Consider the following 19,844-nt stretch of genomic DNA (forward strand, 5'->3'; position numbering starts at 1 on the left):
TATATAAAAATAAAAGCAGTTTAGGTTAGAGTACTGAGTTGGAGACAAAGCGGTGCCTGTATCCACAGCAAAGGTGCAGCAGTGAGGCTGGACGAAGCCCCGTCTCCCTGGGCTTGTGCAGACCTGGGCGCCTCTGTTTTGCCTTTTTAGCTTTTGCATGTTTCACGAAAGCATTCCTAAACACTGTTTTTGAACTCCTCAATAATTTACCTGTTAAAAACAGCTCAGTAATTTGAGGGGAGGGTTATTTTCAGCGAACCTGGGCTCCCCTGATTGTTAGCCTTGAGCAAATCTCTGCTTGCCTCAGTTTCCCCCGTAGTGTAAGGAGGTTAATAACCGCCTCGGAGCTCTTCGAGATCCACTAATGGAAAGCTTTTTATAAGAATAAAGTGCTGTAATTATTATTGCTATTATTATTGTACTTGTTCGGTATGTTTTAAAGTTTAGGGTGATATTCACACCTAAATAGGGCTCAACGTCCATTGCAAAGATACTGATGACTCCAGAGGGTGATTCAGCCCACCAAAATTAGGCTTTTAATTTTGAAATTATTACAATCGGGGATACTCCTCTGGAGATTTCAGTCTTTTTCCACTACTTGTTGAAGAAAAAATATAGCAAAGTTTAAATCCCATCCTTAAGGCTGTAATTCATTTTGGTGAACTTTAGCTGTGTAAAAGTTTGGTGCCTTCTCTGAGGTGGTCGTCTCAGCTCTTTCCGTTTGCTGGGGAAGGAGGGGAGATGATGATGCTCCAGGCTGCAATTTCCGGGCTGAGATTACTTGACCCTGAAGTTCCTCTCTCTGGCTTCAGTGGGAGGGAGTTTAGGGGATAAGCGTGGCCCTACGGGCCTAAATTTAAGAAAGCTAAAGAGAAGTAATGACTTAAAGGACTAAACTCCCCATCCAGGTTCTGCTAGCTAACATCTTTTTTGTCCTATGACAAAGTCCTGCTGTGCAGTGATACCCAGCTGCTGCAGTGCAGAGGTAACGGTGTTTCTTACAGGATCACTGCTTTTAACCTCCATGTGAAATTTTATGGTTGATTCCCCCTTTTTGCTTGTGTTGCTGTTACAATGAATTAAGGGGTAAGAGGAACGTGGATCTTACAACGCGGTTTAGACTGGTGAACATTGAGATGTGGCTCTGTGAAAAGCATGTGAGTGGCTAGCAGATAAGAAATTACTGACTTTTCTACACTGCAAGCTTAAAATGAAGATTGATATATGTGGACCTGGATTTGTGTGCATGTGGCTTCTGATTCAGTTGTCCTGAATGGAATTAGTTTTGATGAGCTGTGTAAACTAAGGGAGAACTGGACACTTGGAAATGCTGTCCTCATGATGACCTCTGCCTCTGAATTCTTTAAAAAAAAAAAAATAATGCAGTCTTTGCCTTCTCCTGTTAACATTAAATGTCAACAGCTGTATTTTGCTGCTGGTACTTATTAACTTTCAGCCTTGTCTTTTTCAAGCATTTATTGCTTTAGAAATGAATTAAAGCGTATCACCAGGGAAATGTAAGTCTTCCAGCTACCTTGGCTTCTCAGAAGATGTGATGTTTTTTCTTAAATAAATTGTTTAAGTTACTGACCAGGGAACCTCCTAATTGTGCTACATTAAATTTTGATTCTGGCATGGTTTGTTTTGGTGTCTGTTTTTCTATCTGTTGAAATTTTGTTACAGTTGGTAATTCCAAGGAGTGGCTCTGTTGTAAAGAAAAGATGATGAGTTACAACTGTGGTTATAGTTAATCCTTTTACCTTTTCAACTTGAAAGCGTTTTTTCAGTCTTTATTTCCTAGCTGAAGCCAGTTGTCCTTATTTCTTGGTGCCACGCATTCGCTTTGCATCACATCATCAGATGATCATGTAGTTGGCCAGGGAAACATTATTTATTTCCAGATTTAACCCTTCCTGTCCTGTCTGTGTAGAACTAAAAAGGATTATTTTTTTTTTATGCCTTTGCTGCAGCTTTCATCTAGTTGTAGTTGTCTACAACTTTATATATAGGGGGTTTGTGTTGCTTTGGGGTTTTTTGTTTGTTTTGTTTTTTTAAATGCACATAGGCATTCATTGCTGATTTCTTCTTTTATACATGTTGGGAATCCTAGGTTTTGTTGCAGCATCATCACCATTATCTTGGCCTTGTTGGTCAGTTACTGGTGATAGGTACAGATAACCCTGGTGTCAGGGCCCTTTCATTTCCAAATCTGATCCTGAAAGGCAAGGCTGAGAAAAGAAAAAAAAAATAAAATCTCTGCTGTGATTGCTTTGTAAATAGGTAGCTTGTTTTTTCCAGATTGTTAAATTGGTGGCTATTACACTGACAAATATAATTACAGTGTGTAAATTATTTTGAAAATATTTTTGTCTGTTTGATGTATACTAAATTTAAGCTAAGTTATAAGGTGTGCTGTTTGGAAGTGTGGAAGATACAAGAGTGGAGCTACAGATAACAAGTTTATGCTTGTATTTCCTACTGATGAAGACTTTCACACAAGTTATTTCTATGGGTAGGTGATGAGAATATCACTCTGCATGTATATACATTTATTATACATTTTTGCATGATTATACATGTAGGAGTGGTACAATTTTGACTTGAGACTATGGGTGCCTTTTATCCAAATATAATTTTACTTGTGTAGACACGTTTATCTAAAATCAAATTTCGCTTCTCCTTTTGGAGACCTTAGTGAGAAGCGAGAGAAACAAAGGCCTGAAAGAACAGTACACAGCTCCTGAAATTTTAGATAACCTATTGAAAAAATGGTCAAATAGTCAATATTGTACTTGACCCTCGTATCTTCTGCACTCGACTGTTTATTTTTACAGATCACATTATATATGTTCACGCTGAACTCTGATGATAAGACTGAAAGAAAACATGCCTCTCATGATTCAGTCCAGTTGTAACTTATGCATGTAATTTAATCATCAGCTTTCACAAATAATTAACTGAACATCCACCGAGCTTACTTTTGAACTTGGTATTCCATTATTTTGTAATTGCCTTTTAAAAAGACAAAGATTGCCTTTCAGTTAATTATCAGGACTTCTTTTCAAGTCGTAATCATCAGTGTTTCATGTTGCGAACAGTTTGGTCTTTAATACATTGGCATTTAACTACCCATTTATTTTTGTCGGGTCTGTTTTAAGTTTGTAATATAACATTGTTTTATGAAATTGTTGTTTTGGAGGCAGGTCTGATCGGAAATATTTTTTAATTTCTTCATACCTTGTTGCAAAACTGATCTTTAGTATGACTTAAGCAATATGGTCGCTCTTTAATGAAGTGTGTTGCTAAACACAAAATAGGCGTTTCTTAAAATAGTGGGTTCAATTATGTTTCAAGGACCAAGTTACCAAAACAAAAAGCCCCACCCCAGAAACCTCAGTAGAAATGGCTCTTCAGAGAGCTAAATTTGAAACTTTTTGTTCATCACATTCTTTCTGTCTTCAGCAGCCACTTAACACTCCTAAAAGAAGCCAATCTTTCCTGAAAAGTCTTTTCATTTTGTTCTTTGTGATTTCTAAAGATTTCTTCAGTCCTTTTGTAATTCTGAAGGTCCTGTCTTCCTAAACATGTTACTAGTTGATGATTGTTTTATATTATCCCATAGAAATTATACTCTCTCTGTATCGTACCCATAACAAAAAAGTCCTGCAGACACTCATCTGCCAGAACCTCCTTGGAGTTAAAGAACCGCAGCTGAGCTTTGGCCCCACCTGTTTTTCTGTTTCATACTCGTTTTTGTGTATGAAGTCTTGGCCCAAAGTGAGTTTTGAGTCTGGCATTTGGGGAGTAGGAGCTCCAACCGCTTTCATCCACTCTGAGTCGATAAGCTATGGCTGAGACGAGGCATTTGAGTTAAAATGTGCATCCTTTCAGGATTACAATATTTATCCGTTCTCTCTTTGCTTCCACATTAATTCTTGTCTTGAATATGACGTTTTTTCCCAATGCTGTTTGTAGCATGCATTCCAATTATAAGTGATTTTCATTCCTCACGAAGAAAATAGTCCATCCTAACAAAATAGACCAAAAATAGCCTTTTGCTGTTCCTCAAGAATAGATTTCAGAATCACGTAAGCAATTTTCTCTCCTCCTTTGCCCCTTCACTTTGGTGGCCAAAAATGCATATGGTAGTCATACTGAATTAAAAGCATATTTATCACTGCACATTACAGTTTCATTTCTTGTTATTCTTGATCTTAAAAAAACAACACCAAAAAACATTGCCATTTTGAAAAATTCCCCTGTCCTTGACAAGTAAATGTTATGTAAGGAAAGTTGTCTTAATGTTAAATTTATTATTACTGTTTTAGTTAGATCAGAAAGTTAGTTTTATTCAGTCAGCCCTAAAGTAATGTGAGCCATCACTTGAGTTTTGTAAAATTCCCTAGTTAAATATCTTGTCTTGCCAAATTTAATGTCCTGTTACTTACTATTTTTTATTTTAAACTGCAGTTTTTATCCTTTTAACATTGTAAATGTAACATCGTCAGATATGGAGATGTTTGTGTGTTAATGTAAAAGATAATACACAAGTAACTGATACATTGATAAACGTGTTTTTCTTACATTTGTGTTTTCTGTGTATGCAAGGGTTAAAATGTCTCTGTAATCTCCGACAATGTTCATTAACTCAAGTGTAATAATTCATGTAGTTCATAGCTCTTTAAGAGCTTCGTGTAGGAGATTGGGTTAATCCTTAAACAAATTATTTGTACTTCTGAAGGTGTCTTTCACAATATGCTGACTTCTAATAACGCGTTGCTTTTCTCTCCTTCTGCAGATGGACCTCCAGTTGTAGCTCATTATGATATATCGGACACAAACTCAGACCCAGAAGTGGTAAATGTGGACAATCTGTTGGCGGCCGCAGTAGTTCAAGAGCACAATAATTCTTTGGGAAATCAAGATTCGGGATCTACCTGGAGAACCAGAGGGCTGATAGATGAACTGAGTGCTGATACAGGTTTGTTTAAATTCTCTTCCTTTGACATTTGTTCCAGCACATCTCAGTTGATGTCTCTCCCTTTCTTGCTTTTAGTATTTTTGTAGTTTATACAGCTTTAAAATCTCCCTCTGTAGATTTTGTAATAAAGCAGTACAGATGCTTATTAAAATAAGGTCTGACATTTATTCCAAAATACAACTGATAAAAATTGACAAAGATTCCTGCAATGTATTTTTGACACTAATTTTCTTAATTATTTTTTCTCCTCCTTTTCTCTCTAATTACTTCTTAGAACTTGGGTCTGGGGTTTTGGTGGTGTTTTTTTTTTTTTTTTTAAATGAGAGTGAGCTAAGCTTATTACTGAATGGTTGATTATGACAACCTATGCCAACAGCTAGTAAACCGATCATAATCTCATTTTAAGTATTGTCATCATCTGTGTATGTCTTTTTTGTTTGCCTCTGTTTCTTTAAAATACAAGTATTAATTATTGACATATTCCATCTGCATTTCTAACATACTTTAGAAAACAGGATGGAGCAGCAGCAGATAAAGATGAAAGGTGAAAAGGTGCTGGTAAGTGGGCTTAGCATCAAGAGATGGCACAGAAATTTCCTTCAAGAAAGCAAGAGCAGGGATGCTGTGGAAGAATTCAGAGAAGTTCATGTAGCTCATAAAATAGTGTTCAGCTTCACCAAGTGCTTGCAACTCTTCATTAACAAAAGAGTTAAACAACAACATGAAATGCAACTGTTTTGGGTGCAGAGAGCTAACAGAATATTTCCTATCAACTTCATCCCACAGCTTTGTATGCTGACATATTGCCTTCCTTTCCACTCATTTTTATAAATACCCATGTTCATATTTTTAGCTGCATAGGACACGGAGTTTTGCCTGCAGTGGTGGAGCACGGCAGGTTTCTTGTTTCACACTCTGTTTTCCAAACGTAAGCCTGCCAAAGGGCACCTACGTTGGAAATGTCCTGGTACCTCTGAGCCACTTCTCAACGTCTAGAAGGCTTAAAGAAATACAAGTATGTGGCAGATTTTCGAAGAAATGTTCCACTATAATAGTGGAATATATTTTATATTTATATATATATTATATATATTTATATGAAATATAGTGGGCAAGTTCAATATGAGAATCTCTGTTGCATTATTTTCACCGTGGCTGGATGTCATTCCAACCACTCTGAAGCTCTCTGGTGTTTTCCAAGCTCACAGGATAGCAGCTGGCTGATAGTTAGCTATTTGACCCTTAATAAACCCACTGCTTTATAAAGTAATTTATTAAATGATTAGAACAGCTGAAGTTAATACTACTATATAGCACTAATGGATTGGTACTTCAAAAAGATGTAAGGAAATAAAAAGTAATGTTTCTTACCAAGCTTTCTTCCGCTTCTCTGGTTACGAGTACAAGGCTGTGATGCAGGTAGAAATTTGTCCTCCTTCCTCCACCTATATCCAAGGGGACTTGCAAGGACGAGGTTACCGGGTAAAAGAAAACTAGAAAACTTCAAGAAGCTTCTTCCTCCCTGATGCTATGGGAACGTGTCCAGACAAATTTGCTCCTGGTCCTTTGGCCATTTCAATGTCTGAAAGGATGATTCTCTTTTCCTTCCCATATACACCTTGCCCCAGAGCCCCGTAGCCTCCGTACGCCTCTGACTGCACATTTGTTGGTACTGGCCTTTTCTAACCATGTCTGGGATTGCACATTTGGAAAGCAGAGTCTTCAAATCTTACATCTTGTTCCCAAATTTAATCTTCAGTCAGTATCTAGTTTAACAGGCCATTAAATGATGTGTTCCCATGGGAAAACACCACCGCCAGCTTTTATCCAAGTGAAAAATCTTATTAGGACACGCTATCATATCTTTGTGCATGGGCAAATATTTGGGGCTGTTTTGCAAGCCCTGATTTTGTAGGGCAACAAAACATCTCCCTTGGGCGTCATCCTAATGTTCGTGCAAAGAAACTGACAGCATAGGCATGTTACTAGGCATGAAATTTGTATGGCCAGAGGCTGTAAATCTATCTGTATGCTATAATCCTGATTTACACTCAGCTACTGTTGCAATATTTACTCTGCTAATCATGGTTTCTCTACTGCTAATTACCTTTTTGTTGTCTGGACTTAAAGCTATGGTAATATACTTTCTGGGGCTCTCATTTATGCATCTGGGCATTCATTTTGGGGCTATTTAAGAGCTGGTTTCCTTTGCCCCTCTGCCAGACATTGGCCTGTCTGGCAAAGGGTGCAGAATGGTGGTTGCACCAGGGGCAGTTTAGGATGGATATTAGGAAAAATTTCTTCACCGAAAGGGTTGTCAAGCATTGGAACAGGCTGCCCAGAGAAGTGGTGGAGTCGCCATCCCTGGAGGTGTTTAAAAGCTGGGTAGACGTGGTGCTGAGGGACATGGTTTAGTGGTGGATGTGCCAGTGTTGGGTTAATGGTTGGACTTGTTGATCTTAAAGGTGTCTTCCAGCCATAATGATTCTATGATTCTTTGAATCAAGGGTAAAGACCGATGCTGAGAAATACAAGATAGAGTCCTAGTAAAAATATCTATATACATACAAAGATAGTTATGTTTATAAACTACATCATTAATGCAGCATATTAAGGCAGGTTGATATCCATGCCAGTTTGCGTGAATCAGTGGCCATGCCTGTGCTGTAGCAGCAGTGACGCTCAGGAGCGGGGCGATGCCGGTCACCGGGGCAGTGATGGCCTGAAGCTCCTGGTTTGCATGGCCAGCACATGAATCAAAACTTTGGAGCACTCCCGTTTCATGTTTCACACTGTGCCCAGACTCTTCTATTAAAGAAATATCCATGACCTATTTTGGGGACTTTCTGTCAGCCAGTGATATTTGCCAAGAAACATTCAGCTGATCCATAATGTTAGGAAAAGTCTGCCTGGGCTATTGATTTGTTTTAAGTTCAGCTGACAAGTCTTCTATGTCTTTTGAGGTGGAAACTCCTCCTTTGAGTACGTGGCAGCGCACAGGTTTCCTTCCCTTGCTAACCCTCATCAGATGTTGCACCAAGGATCTTCGCTTCCCAAAACCTGACCATACAGTATGGTCTCTGGCCCTCTATTTGCACCTTTTCCAAGAACTTTAATCAGTCTCTGGAAGGTTTCCATGGCACTTGTTTTAAGCTTAATTTCTTCTCTGTGTGTCCTCTTGATGTACCTGGGGGTATAATCAGTTCTGCATGTTCGCACGCCTTTGAAATTCGGTGGAGTGTTACTGCATCCTCCTCCTCTCATCTTTGAAGAGGTATCCAGTCAAACTAGATATACGGAATGCATTCATCTAATCTCAAATTTCCTGCTCGACAAATGATTCTTCCCCTCTGTCATACAGCTGAGTGAGTGGTTTCTGAGAAGTAGGTAGTCTCATCTGCTTTAGGGCTGCCCAGCATCCACCGGGTTACTGCTAGAGATAGTACAAGTAATCTTTTTTTTAGTGGCAAAAAAAAAAAGTATAAGTTATCCATGTCTCATTGAAATCTTGCTTTTTTTAATTGAATTTTTAAATATCTTTTTTTTTTCTGTGAAACAAATAATAATTTTGTCTGGTTTGTGTTTTCCATGCAAATATTATTTAATATGTCACAACACAGCTTCACTAATTGTGGTGGAGGACCTTCTTTGCAGAAAAGGCAAAATCTGCCACCCTTGGTGTGAATATTTAGAGAGGAGTTGTTCGACAGACCAATGAACTGAGGAACTGTAATAAAAAAATGTAATAAAAAATGCTGTATATGAAACTTACGAAAAACAGATTATTTTTTTCAAGTATTTGTAATAATGTTAGAGCAGATGTGTGAAGCAGCGTGACCAGAAACTGATGGGTTTGTTGTTTGGTTTTTTTATTGACGGGCTTCCTCTATTTAAAAAAAAAAAAAAAAAAAGAAAAAAAGAAAAAATATTAATTTTCTTTGGTGTGTGTAATGTTTCTGTCCAGCCTATAGGCTTTGTTTGCCACGGTATCACTGAGTTTGATTTACTAATGATAAATTGTCTTGTTTCTTTATTTCAAAGATGTTTAGGCACAGTCTCTTAGCATTGTTGTAAAATAACAGCTGGAAAGCCTAATTACGTCAAGTGTTCTTGATGTAGTAATCGGGCTTTGTTCACATTTGTGTGATAACACCATCGCTAGAGCTACTGAGACTGGATAAATCCAGTGATTTCATCCCATATCAGGTGATGAACTGAAAGTTGGATAACTTGATTCAATAAAGATTTTCCAATTTCAGTCTTTTTTTCTTAGCTTGGGAAATGCCTTTTCCAGCTGATTTCTGAGTTGTGTAAGCTGTTAAATGTTGCCTATATTTGCATCTTCCCCATCTGTAGGTCGTTTGGATCCAGGCTTCCTTGCAAGTGATAAAACCTCTCCTGGTAACGCACAGATCAATGAAGAAATTAATATTGCCTCTTCTGATAGTGAAGTAGAGATTGTTGGAGTTCAAGAACATGCCAGGTATTAATTCCTTTTTCTTGCTCTAATATTTCTTTCATCTTATCAGAATATCTGTATTACCAAAATTAATAAAGAAAAAAACCTGCTGCCTAACTTCCACTTCTGTAGTTATCCATCCATGGCTGGCAGCAAACGTTGCACTTACTTACTTTTTCTAATCTGCTGATCACAGTGATATCAAAATGTGTCTTTCTTTAGAACATTATCAGCTTGATAATTACTGAGATCGAGTTCGTGACTTGATGTCAGATGTTAACAGACTAAACATATGTAGTATTAAAATACCGAACATTGAGATACCAAATTTATAGACAACAGGAACATTATTAGGAATTCAGATTTTAAGGGCATAGTGTGAATATGCAAATACATGAACAAAAATACTTATGTGGGTTCTTGTTTCCTTTCAAAGTATTCACTTACTTTAAGCATGTAATCAGCTTCCAGTTTATTTAATTAGTAGTTTAATCAGTAGTTGTAAAAATACTACCAACTTTTCAGTGGCTGATGTCATAAGATAGCCCCTTTAGATTAAAAATTATGAATCCTTGTTTTATTTCAAGATACAAGAGAGTTCAAACCCTCAAAGAAGATGAGGGTAAGGAAGCTGGAGGTTTCTCTTGAGCTCAGATAGAAAGCTTTCCAGCTGTGCCTCAGCTGTTATTCTTGACAGGCATTTTTTGATGTTACTTTTCATCTTCAGTCTATGATCTTTCCATGGCTTAAGGTATTATGAAGCCGTTGAACAAGACTGGCATTTTCATATAGTGAGGAGGGTTAATTTGCTAGAATAAAAAACAAGTCAAAACAAGCATACAGACAAGCTTTTTTTAAAACTAGTCTGCTGCCTGGAGGATGCTTGGAGGCAGAAAAGGGGCGTGAGGAACAAGGAACAAGAGCTGTTCCTTGTTGTCCCTTCACCGCATCTTCTTGAGGAAGGTGGAAGGTGTGCGGTTTCCCAGGCACACTCCAGTGCAGTTGGATGGGAAAAAAGGAAATTTTAAGGTGCTGAAGGAAGAGAGATTTAGTCTTTGCTTTTAGAATAGTGAAGGTCCTTGCATGGCTAACCCTTTCAGAAGTTAACTGATTCCTTAGGAAGTAGCTCTCCTGGCTGTTCACCCAGCAAACCCAGGGCTTGGAGGATCTTTGTCCTAATGATAAGCAGCATGGACTCATCCTCCACTACTAGTTTGTGTAAATCTGTCTAGCACTACGTACACGCAACCCTGCTGCATGAGGTTCCTGTTCAAAAGCTTTCGGTGCTGCTTGCCTCGATAATATTTACCACGTAGAAGAATGGAAATGTTAAGTAAAGGCAGAGTTGCTGTTTAAAATGAATTTTAGTAGATAACGACCAAAATAATTCCATCGAAGACAGACACAAAGCACACTTTTGTGCTTTTCCTCTGTTCGCGTAACCATCTCCCACCTCCTTGGTGGTTCTGGTTCCTCCCTGGTGGTAGGACTGGTTCCTGCTGGCTCCGTTGAATACTCACGCATTTCAGCTGTTCAAATCCTATGAGAATTTTATTCCTCTTGCAGGTCTAGGCTTGCAGTTATGAAGTATTGATGGGCTTCTGACAGGGTTGTCGTTTGGAAAAGGTTTAGGTTTCTGATCAGTATTTTTTTTGCGTGCTTCGTTAGTCTGGTGTTTGGATTCAGTTCTTTTGCTCACACCGTTTTTTATCGTGCTGCATATTCCGTGTCGTTGTTGGACGGGTGTGAGTCCTGAAACCCTGGAGTTTGTCCATCATCTCTAGTTTTCCAGATTGCTGGCGAACTGATGGTATTGCTCATCACTGGAATATTACTTGGCATCTAATTAGGACACCAACTCACGTTTTTCAGTTTGTTTAATTTTTGTCCAATAGATTTATTTTTTTTAATCATGCATGTGTATAAAACAGTCTTCCTCTGTTTTTTCCTAGTTTGTTTTTTTTTCCCCCTCCTTTTTTGGTTGCCTTTACTTGGTATCTTCCCTTGGCTACTGATTGGAAAGCATGTTCCCTAAGGTAATGTTGGATCAAACATTTTGCTATTGGCTGTTTATGTGACTTGTTTGAGGATAAACACTTTTATTTTTGCAAGGTATCATTTCTGTGAGATAACTTACAGCTTGCCTTTTGTTATCTTCAGGGACAAAAGTTAGTATTAGCTTTGCCTAAGCATTGAGGACCGTGCTATATCAGAACGATGGAGCATAGTCACTGAGACCGAGCACTGTATTTAGTTTGCCTTGGCTATGATCTTTTCTTGTCAGTTATGCTTAAAAATATTTCTTCTGAAAAGAAAGCTGTAGAAAAAAAAGTGCGCTATTTTTGTTAGAGTCCCACTCTCTTGTTACTAAATCTTTGTAGATACGTACTTAATGTATTTTTAAGTCTGAAGAAGTAATAAAAGAAGTAATTCTGACCATCTCATCCAAAACTAAATAGTGTATCTGGGAAGGAAATGAGACATTTATATTCAGAGAAGTTAAAGCTCAGAAAGTGAGATTTTTCATTCTATTTCTTGAAACCCTATCTCTAACCAGAGCCAAGAGAGATAAGCATAACCTAAGTCGTTTTGGAGGAAACAAATTGCACTACCGTAAATTAAAACAAATACAATGTAAATGTCAGGGATATTTGACCAGTGCAGAAAACCTGGGTTCCTGAAATACGGCACACGTGTCTTCCCAAAGGAATGGTAAAAGGTTACCCCAGCAGCCAAACATCTCCTGCTTAAGTACACAGCCACCACCACTGCTCACGAGAGCAAAACAACGTTTGGAGCATGAGGGATAAAGTTTTACTAGCACTCGTTTAAGATTCACACTTGGGAATGGAGCGATCACCTTAAAGACTTCAGTAAATTCCTCTCATCACTTCATTATAGAACAGAATTAGTCTGTCTCTCCTTTCGTGTTTTTTTTTCTCTAATTATTAATTAGCTTGTACTTCAATTGTCATGTATCTATTATGAATATAATGGGTAAAAATACTGTGCAAATAGGTAGATGCGGACCTCGCTTCAGCAAGGCACTTGAGTTGTGTGCTTGTCTTTAAATACATGATTTAGTCTCATTGATTGTAATCACCACGAGCTTAAATGTTTTGCTCGAGTGGGGCTGTACTGTTATCAATGAGAGTTTCCCAGCATGCTTGTAATTTTTAGTGAAGACGACCAAGGAAAAAACAAGTGTAATGGCTGTAGTAATGTAATTACAAGCCGTCTCTTGTAATTGTTGTAATGAAAGTATCATTATGTCCTTATGAAACATGGTTTTGATTTCAAATAGAAAGATGGCTTTTCTCTTTGTCCTATCAAACCTCACTTCAATATTTTTTTCTCTGTTTGCAAGTCCAGTGGGTAAAACCGCAGAGCAGGAAACTGCTGCTGAACCGCGCGTGGTGCCACACGTGATGGGGCAGGCTCCTTCGATATCTTTGAGATCCATGTGCATATTTTGTAAGGAATCTCACTTTACACCCACTGGCAGAATTCAGTTATTGAAAATAATGTAATCACCACCAGCACCGCCCCGAATTTACATTTAAAGTTTAGTCTCAGCTTTGCGTACTGGGTATGTAAGATGCCATGGACTCCACAAACGGAAAATCCAGGAGGATGTTTTGGGGAGGGACATGTTAACAAGATGCCTAAGTGATAAACCACTGCAGCTAAGAATCTTGTGCCTGAATTCAATGGTACCTTTAATCCTTTGTGACTATTTTTTTTTTTGGTGCCTTTTACAGGTGTGTGCATCCCCGGGGAGGTGTGATTCAGAGCGTGTCTTCCTGGAAGCACAGCTCGGGCTCACAGTACATTAACGCCCAGCAAACGCAATCATGGACAGCTGTGACTCCCCAGCAGAACTGGTCCTCGCCCTCAGAAGTAGTAGACCTCACTTTGGATGAGGATACCAGGCGCAAATATCTACTGTAATGCAGTGTCACTGTGTTTCTGTCCCCACCCCTTCTCCCCTTGGTGGCACAGAAGTTCGTTGTTAAAAGGTTTGGCTTCAGAAGCCCTGTTCCTGGCATTACGAAATTCGAAATCATCAAGTTTTTCCTTTTCTTAAGAATGTAGTATAATTTCAATATCATTTAAAAATGGTTTTGCCTTCTTAAAGGAGGATTCCTCCCAGAATTAAAAGCCAATAGCTCCAAATTTTTGACACACATCTACAGTTACTAACTTGGGTGTTAATCTGAAGAAATAACTGCAAGTTTATGTCCTCCCGCCCTTTCCCACCTCCAGCTTACAGACCATTTTTAATTTATCAGTATATTGAGTTTTATTAGTAGAAGTTAGTGTTTTGCTGTGTGAGCATCAGTGATTTTGAGAAATGCTGTGTCCTCACTGATGTCAGTGGAACTGGGGGTATTCAACACTTCCGACAATTGGGCCAAGAGTATTTATACCTGAGCTGATTTGGTTACGTTACCAGCAGGAGGGACTGTCTTTAATACAAACGGCCCATAACATATGCACTGAACAGCTTTTAATTAAAGGATTTTTATTTTCAGTATAATTTATAGTTTACACTCTTTTCAGTGCTGAGTCTTCTGTCTACTTGACTACTGTGTGTCACTGATCATTTCCCACAGCTTGTTAACGGTTTAAAATAGTAATACTAGTGACTTACAGCTGCTGACTATTGCAAAAGCACAAGAAAAAGTCATAAAAAGGCCCAGCATCCCTCTCCTTTTTAAATACAGCTGAACTTTTTCACCTGTATCCGAGTCTTGCCTGGAGTAGGAGAAGGAGAGAAAGGAAACATTTTGCTCCTGCTCCTCGTATTTCTGCTGTTGCTTATTTGCTTCATTGACCATCTCAAAAATAAAAGAGAAACACCTCGCAAGGCCCCAGCCTGGCAAAGCACTTTAGCAGCTGCGCAGTGTTCGCTGAAACTCATGGGGCCATTCAAGTGCTTAAAACTCTGTCTGAAAAGATGTTGCAGGATCGGGACTTAAGGTTGTGATTTTATATTTTTTTTTTTTTTTTTTTTTTTTAAAACTAGATCTGCACCATTTTCCTGGCTTTAGGCCATGTCTCATCCTAGTTTTGCAGTTGTTTTCAGGGTATGATCCAGGAAAGACTTTCTACCAGAATATTTAACCGAAATCAGTGGAACTACTTACTTTACCAGGCTGTAGTTTCTGTAGTGTATGTGGAAATTCCTGCCCCTCATCTCTCATTTTGAGCCTTTCTCAAGGCAAAAACCAAAGATTAGACTTTAACAAGATTATGTTCACTTTAAATGTCTATTGTGCAATTAAAATGTTCCTTTGTATTCAAAATATTTCTAGTGGGAATTTTGTACAGCTCTCTCATCAGATTTTTTTTTTGACATCTAAGGCTGAACGGGGGTAGTCAGGACATGGGAAGTCCTGTTTTCTTTTTGTGTTGGCTGGTTTCTGGATTTATTTGGCTCCCGCTAATTTTATCTGTGGGCAAAAGAAAAAATAAGTAAAATCACCTACATTGTCACATAACTCAATGGAAAAAAAAAAAAACAACCACCCAGCAGCGGTGGTATCATTAGTAACAAACAGCTTTTTCTCTAATAAGCAGAACGGTTATGACCGCGCTTTACAGAACAACTAGGCAAGGGATTGATAGTCCAATTTCAAGCTTTTTGAAACATTGAACATAAGTGTGTTGCATGGCCAGAAAAATGTATGTGGTGCTTCTAGTGACCGATTTCTTTCTCTGGGGGTGGGCGGGAGGGAGCGTCGCAGTAGGGAAAAGCCCCGTCCTCTTCGGGGCACCGTCAGTAGTGGCTGTCGATCTTTTCTCCTCGTATTTTAATCGCGCAGCTCAGCCGTCGTCTTAGTGGGGTAGCACACATGCTGTAAAGGTAACTTTGGAACAGTGATTTAGTGCTTTTTCATAAAGTCTTTTAAAAAAGATCAGTTTCGAAGAAAGTTGCAGGGACCCATTTGTAGTCCTTCCGTGAAAAAATCTTGGTTTTCAGTTTGTATATGATGTGACTTCCATGTATATATAAAAACGACTGCGTCCTAACCAGACTTCCTCCAATTGTGCACTGTGTTTGTTTAAACAATTCATGTATTGTAGTCAGATGCAGGTTTTCTTTTCTTTTATTTAAAACACTACATATTTTCTCTTATTCTTAACAAATTTGAAAGGGTAGTGATCCAAAAACCGCAATCACTGGATAGCTAGGAAGCGGTTTTGTTTTGTTTTTCTGTTGGTTTTTTTGTGGTTTTTTTTTTTTTGTTTGTTTGTTTGTTTATTTTTTAAAGAGAGCAAAAGGTGCCTGGGTGGTTTTGCTCTTCTCAGCAGGAAAGAGAAACGTTAGCCGTTGTATGGCTAAGAACCAATGCACTTGGGGGCCTGATCCAGATCCCACTGGAGTTGACGCGGGACTCTCCATCAACTTCAGTGCGCATTGGCTCGAGCCCTTCGTGGTTTAGCAGTTCCTTAGTTGCCGGAGTGTGAACTTGGAATCTTCTGTAGTGAAGACAAATCATTGCTTAGAGTATAAATGTTTAAAACGTGCAACTCTAGTTTAAAAAAATCTGATTCTTCTTAACACTCATTGTTTAGTTCTCATTTTCCATCTAGTATTTAATGGTCTTTGGAGAAAAAAATAATAATAAAACAGAGTGTTATATATCTATATAAATATATATATTTTTGGTGCAAGATGAGACCTTCTGTTTTTTGAAACAAGTCTGTAGCATAAAGGTTAAACTATTTTAAGACAAAATAAAATAGAGTGTATTATTTAAGCAGTATCAGCTTGTTTGGGATTTTCTTTCTCTCCCACTTTCGTTCCGTTCGCTTCTGTTTGTCACATAAATAAAGCCTTAAACTCTGGGAACGGGTTACAGCTGCCCAAATTCAGCACTGTTCCCTGCGATGGGTTTTGAATGTAAATGGGATGTAAACGTGATTCCCTGACCACAAAAGCTTGCTCTTATCTCCCTGGGCAGGGCAGGAGCCGCCTCTTCCTCCCCATAGAGCTGCAGGGGGATGCGCAGGCAGCAGCAGCGACCGGCCGCTGCCCACCGTGCTCCGCAGCATCCCTTCCAGGGAGGTGGTTTCTGCACAGCCGCCATCTCCCCGCGCATCACAGTCCTTCAGCTGCCCCAGCGACCTTCCTGCCAGCGTTTCTCCCACCGCGTCCCCTGTGTCCCATCCTCACAAGCTGTCTTCTGATGGTCAGCAACAGCATTTGAGTAAGAGACCACTTGGGTTTTCTCATGTGGCCAGGTAGCGCCAAGAAGCTCCGATCTAGTGCAGTTTGAAACGGATGTGTAGACCAGCTGCGAAGTTCTGGGCAGGCCCTCGCTGACGACAAGAGGTGGTGGACGGCCTGTGGAGAACCACTAAATTATACCAGCTGCAAGTAAAGAGAAGGATGGTAAGCATAACTGTGCTCTGCTAAACTTAGGGTCCCGCTGGATGCCAGTCTTCGCATAACCAATATGGAAATAGTAGAGTAATACTACTAATAATAATAATAATAAATCCATTACATTTCCAGTGAAAAAGGGGAATTTGCTTTAGTTCTGATGTTCTTATCACGTGAGAAGGCTCCCAGTGCTGCAAATACAGAGAGCCTTTTATTTTAAATGTTGAGATGGATAACGAGAGTGAAGTGAATTGGCTTTTCAGCCCCGCTGAGTTCTTGGCTTTCGTGAAGCCAAGAAAAATACAAATTCTGGGTCGGGTGGTGGTTGAGGAGGTGGATGCCAGACTCGGAATTTATTTCATGTCTATCACCAGCTGAGGGAGAAGAGTGCGGTGGGGTTTGGCACAGATGTGGGAAGAGGGGAGTTGATGCATCTCCTAAATCTTTTTTTCTCCATTACCAAGATACCCAGAGCTGTTAGACTTCAGGATACACCAAATGGAATGCTTAAAATTCTTCCTGTGGCGCTCAGCACATCACTCGTGGCTCAGTCCACTTTATTTTTCTGTAGGAGCCACTTGGCTTTGTGGGAATTGTCATTTCTGGGGCCACACGCGAACTGGCAAAAGCTACCCAAACAGGTTAGATGTTTGCATTGCTTTCCTCAGTGAATTTGTTGCAATGCAGGTTAACTTGGTGGTTGAAAATTTCGTTGGTCTGCTTTGAAATGAGGACTGAAAGGCTTCTCATAGAATCATAGAATCACAGAATGGTTAAGAGTTGGAAGGGACCTTAAAGGCCATCCAGTTCCACCCCCCTGCCCTGGGCAGGGACACCTCCCACCAGCCCAGGTTGCTCCAAGCCCCGTCCAACCTGGCCTTGAACCCCTCCAGGGATGGGGCAGCCACAGCTTCTCTGGGCACCCTGGGCCAGGGGCTCACCACCCTCACACCAAAGAATTTCTTCCTGAGATCTCATCTAAATCTCCCCTCTTTCAGTTTGAAACCGTTACCCCTCCTCCTATCATTACTCTCCCTAATAAAGAGTCCCTCCCCATCCTTCCTGTAAACCCCCTTTGGGTTAGTTCCCGAGTTCCGTGGAGAACCTGTAAGTGGCGTCCTTTGCTGAGTCCATATCGCTTCCATTCACTGAAATACTACTTGTTTTTTCCTCTCCTTTTTAGGCTCATTGTGACTGTCACCTGCTGTGGCTTTCTCTCCAGAGCATCACAGGGACGCAGTTTCCTTTCTGGCTGCAAAGGAAAGGAGCACCACGCCTGCAAAACACAAACTTGCAACGGACAAACCCTGCGTTTCCTTTTGTCTTCAGTCCAAATAAGGTGAACGCTTTCCTTTTATTGCAACTAAACAGCAACTGGGGATCCACCCCCCCGCCCTCCCAGGTCTGTATCTCCATACCAGAGAGTTTATGAAAAGTATAAATGCGTTCCCAGGAGTCCTTACAACTCCTGATTCATAAATGTCCCTTGAAAGTTTTCTCTCGGAGCTGGTTAGTCATATGAATTTGTAACTCATATGAAAATTAGAATTGAGTGCCAGCTGCTGGGAAGGAAGGATCTTTCAGGCACTCTCGGGGCAAAGCTGGAGTGGGCAGGGGAAACCTGCCTGAAAGGTTAATTTGAGATAATTTTCTACATTTATTAGCTGCATAGGCAGCTTTGGGTGAATCCAGGGCAACCACATCAGAGCTGGAAAAAGAAAAAAGTCCCCTGTCAAATTCATTTTTCATTACTGTAGGTGATGCAAATTGCATACAGAACTCCCGAAGTCTTGACCAATGCCTTTTCCGGGGGCTTTCCCATGCGCAGCTCTGACGGAACACCGTCTCGCGTGGCTGAGGATCACGTTCGCTTTGCCCGTAGCTTCAGAGCATTGACAGCTTCTGGCTGGCCCATGGTCAAGGGCACCCAAGTCTTTCCCTTTCCTTTCTGCCAGGTGCTTTTGTGTCTACTTGACATGATTGAACTCCAGTGTCACATCCATCCTTCCAGCTCATCCGGCCTCATCCACCTCTTCATGTGGTATTGACAGTGCAGAAATCTCCAATTCTATGTGCCAAAGTCACTCATAAAAATGGCAACTTTCCATTGCTTCCTTGCAAATGCACCTTTTCTGATGTTACCACCCACAATCATAGAATCATTTAGGTCAGAAAAGACCTTTAATGTCATCAAGCCCAACTGATTTAATTATCTGCATCCTAAAATATTCTTGATTTACCCCCATCCTTAGAACTATAGACTTCTGGGTGCCCCAGCGTTCAGTAGCATGGACCTCCAGAGGGGAGGCTGCTGTTTCGAAGCAGGACACATTGAAATCCCTTTTCTGGGGTTGTAGGTACGTAGGAGGTGTTTGTCCATGGCATTATGAGCCGGCAGTGGTCCTCTAAACCCAAAGAGGAGCTTTCGAGTCAGAGGTGGTTGGGCTGGAGTGATGCTTTTAAGATCCTAATGGGAAATGTGTCGCTTGTGTTACATGTTCTCACTCAAAGCTCATCTTCTCTGGCACAGGATATGACAGAGATTTGTGGAAGAGTAATTTTATTGCTTTTCCACATGATTACACTTCCCATTTGGGTCCATTTATTCACACTCTCCCTGGACCGCATGTGACAAAACCAACAAATAAAAATTCCCCTTGCAGGATCTGCCAGTTACAAATCACTGGCCGAGCACCTCGGATCTATTTTCTGGCATCTCATATAACACCTCCCTTCTGCTGATGTTTTACAGCTCTAGTGCAGTCTGTCGTCTGCACGAAGAGCCACGGCAAAGCTCTCTGTGATGTGGCGATGGGCTGGAAACCACCTTGGCTCGGCTTTCCTCCTTCTCTTGGTCAGCAGCACATCCCTGAGAGGAGGATGCCCCCTCCTCGTCTGGCAGCAAGAGGGAAGGGCACCCCAAGAAACTCACTTTTTCACTTAAATAAGTGGTGATGCGGGTTAATGAATAGATTTGAGCAAAGCGATGGTTCTTCTGACCGTTCAGGGTT

At 40.2% G+C, this 19,844-nt stretch overlaps 1 protein-coding gene across 1 annotated transcript in view; it reads left to right on the forward strand.

Annotated features, from left to right (window-relative positions):
• The window catches only part of ARK2N (arkadia (RNF111) N-terminal like PKA signaling regulator 2N), a 45,746-nt gene extending 29,533 nt beyond the window's left edge, over window positions 1-16,213 (forward strand). The window contains exons 3-5 of the mRNA XM_063319822.1: window positions 4,799-4,981; window positions 9,338-9,464; window positions 13,202-16,213. Coding sequence (XP_063175892.1) covers window positions 4,799-4,981; window positions 9,338-9,464; window positions 13,202-13,391 — 500 coding nt within the window. The 3' untranslated portion in view covers window positions 13,392-16,213. The remainder of the gene's footprint in view (window positions 1-4,798; window positions 4,982-9,337; window positions 9,465-13,201) is intronic.
• The last annotated feature ends 3,631 nt before the right edge of the window (window positions 16,214-19,844 follow it).

The sequence above is a fragment of the Chroicocephalus ridibundus genome, chromosome Z, assembly GCF_963924245.1.
Source record: "Chroicocephalus ridibundus chromosome Z, bChrRid1.1, whole genome shotgun sequence".
Taxonomy (NCBI): domain Eukaryota; kingdom Metazoa; phylum Chordata; class Aves; order Charadriiformes; family Laridae; genus Chroicocephalus; species Chroicocephalus ridibundus.